General features: G+C 43.2%; 1 protein-coding gene across 1 annotated transcript; it reads right to left on the reverse strand.

The window, feature by feature from the left end:
* Positions 1–576: 576 nt before the first annotated feature.
* LOC108780338 (uncharacterized) lies at positions 577–1779 on the reverse strand. The gene has a single exon (XM_018548009.1). It carries the CDS (start codon positions 1777–1779, stop codon positions 577–579), a length of 1203 nt encoding a protein of 400 aa, XP_018403511.1.
* Between the last annotated feature and the right edge of the window lie 426 nt (positions 1780–2205).

Below are 2205 nucleotides of genomic sequence, written 5' to 3' on the forward strand. Positions count from 1 at the left end.
TTATTTTAAAAATCTTACAATTATTCCTGGTGTTGCGACCACCAGTTGAATATTTTAAATACATTTTGCAAAGCACAAGTCTTCCACACCGTATCGTATTACAAGCATCTATATTACGTAGGGATTCTACATCTTCGTAATGCGCATCTAGAGTTTCAACGATCGCATTATCGCAATCGAGAATGTCAACTAGCCATTGTCGTTTTTCAAGTCCTTTTAGATATACGAGAGCTTCATCGTCTTCTGTTACAGCCTCTGTGATTAGACGTTTCGCCATGCTGTACGGGACCATCCCGTCATCCCATCGCAAACCATGGTGATAAGCACTCAACCAGGAAGCGCAAGATTTGTCGGATCTTGTCAGTAAATTCCATGGTATAGGACATGAAAAAATGTAGTGTGTGATAACAGTTCCTCTTCTCAGCACCGCTACTTCCTTGACGATAAATTTCTTGTCTACGACGAATCCTTGTAGATCCACAAACGTTGGTATGATCATGACGAGCATTTATTCGAAACTGCACTCATATCAGTGTTAATCTCTCTTAAATTGAAGATAATTGCTGACGGTGCGATTTACATAATCTTGCGCACTACGTTGGACAGCGGGCAGTATTCGATAACACGATCGTGTATGATGAGGCAATAGGCGGTAGTATTGGCGGGTACATTCTCCTTGCAGTCAAATTCTATTCGTACATCCACGGTAGCGCTCTTGACGGATTCGTTTTGTCGCGAGCAGTCAATGACCGCAAACGGTCCTTTCTCGATAAACGAGAGTACATTGAGCAGCGTTTCGAAGCAGTCGATTCCATAATATGCCTTACGAAAACGCGCGTACATATCAAACAGGAGAGCGTATCTCTTTTGGTCGAAATCGAGATTCAAATCACCGTACGGATAAAACTCTGAATTGAGATAAAGCTTCACATTACTCAATTTACAATCATCAAACACGCTCGCATCTTGAGACATGATATTCTTTCGACCGGTCTGAAGAGCAAAGATAACGTAACGCGGCTTCTCGAGTTGAGTCGCCGTTTTGACAGCCCATGTATGCTTCGTCGTACTCTGTAACAGAGGATACTCGTACAGATCCCATGAGCGAAAACTCATACTGAGATAACGACCGCTTTCCAATGCTCGCAGCATTGATAGTTTAGTGATCTCGTTTAGCATAACATGAGGCATCCGCCATTGCACTTTGATCAGTTCAACCTCCGGCTCCGTCGCTGAATTTCCCAGTATACAATTGTTATCGTTGCGCGCTCGTATCAAAATCAATTCATGGCGAGCGTTAACAATCACGCGTTTGTAATCCTCGCAAAAGCCCAACAGCATGTTGAGCGGTACGCAAAAGTTAAAGTAACCTTCCGTTATATCGGATCTAGAATTCCACCCAGCGTTCAACGCAATCAAAGACTTGTCATACGTCAACGATACATAGTTCTTGAGGGTACTGGTAATTCCAACATTTCTGTTGCGATCAATCTCCACACTGTTGAGTTCATACCGAATTTCATCAAACATGAACGCTATGCAATTATTTCCAAGCGTTGTTGGCGTCTCATCATCCTTCTTCTTCACAGTCAATCTTCCTTCAATGTAGAGAAAACTTTCGCATGGCAAAGTGTATAAATCCTGCTGCTGTATAGGTATTCGTATCTCGTCGCTATGTCCAAACGTTGTATTGGCGTATGGATTGTACGTATGAAATTCAAACTTGACGATGCGATCGTCAAAGATCGGCTCACTGACAATGTTCAAGATATTAGCCATTTCGTACGATAAAACCCAACGACTTTAAAAATGCAACGTTGGACGCACTGAGTCTTTTTCTAGATGAAATCTCTCCGTTAAAATCTCTCTTCTGTTTCGGTTGTTCATTCAGCACAAGCATCTCACGTTAGCGCCGCCGTCTTCGTACATGCAATCTAACGGTAACCTCCTCTCCACGAAAATCGAGCAAAAATTGATCCACCACGCGAATCGTCAGATCCGTAATGCTCCGTACGACGATCGGAAGGTAAATGATTTGCGTCGGCCTTTCCGATATCTTATATCCTGGTGGGACAATCGGTGAAAACTCGTGTATCGTGTGCACGCACTTGTCGTTGCTGTACGCACCCGCGGTCACGTTGCACTCGATACGAACAATGTTTACGTTGATGATATTTATTGGCACGTCCGACTCATACCAATGTT

The sequence above is a fragment of the Cyphomyrmex costatus genome, unplaced genomic scaffold (genome assembly GCF_001594065.2).
Source record: "Cyphomyrmex costatus isolate MS0001 unplaced genomic scaffold, Ccosl1.0 scaffold693, whole genome shotgun sequence".
Taxonomy (NCBI): domain Eukaryota; kingdom Metazoa; phylum Arthropoda; class Insecta; order Hymenoptera; family Formicidae; genus Cyphomyrmex; species Cyphomyrmex costatus.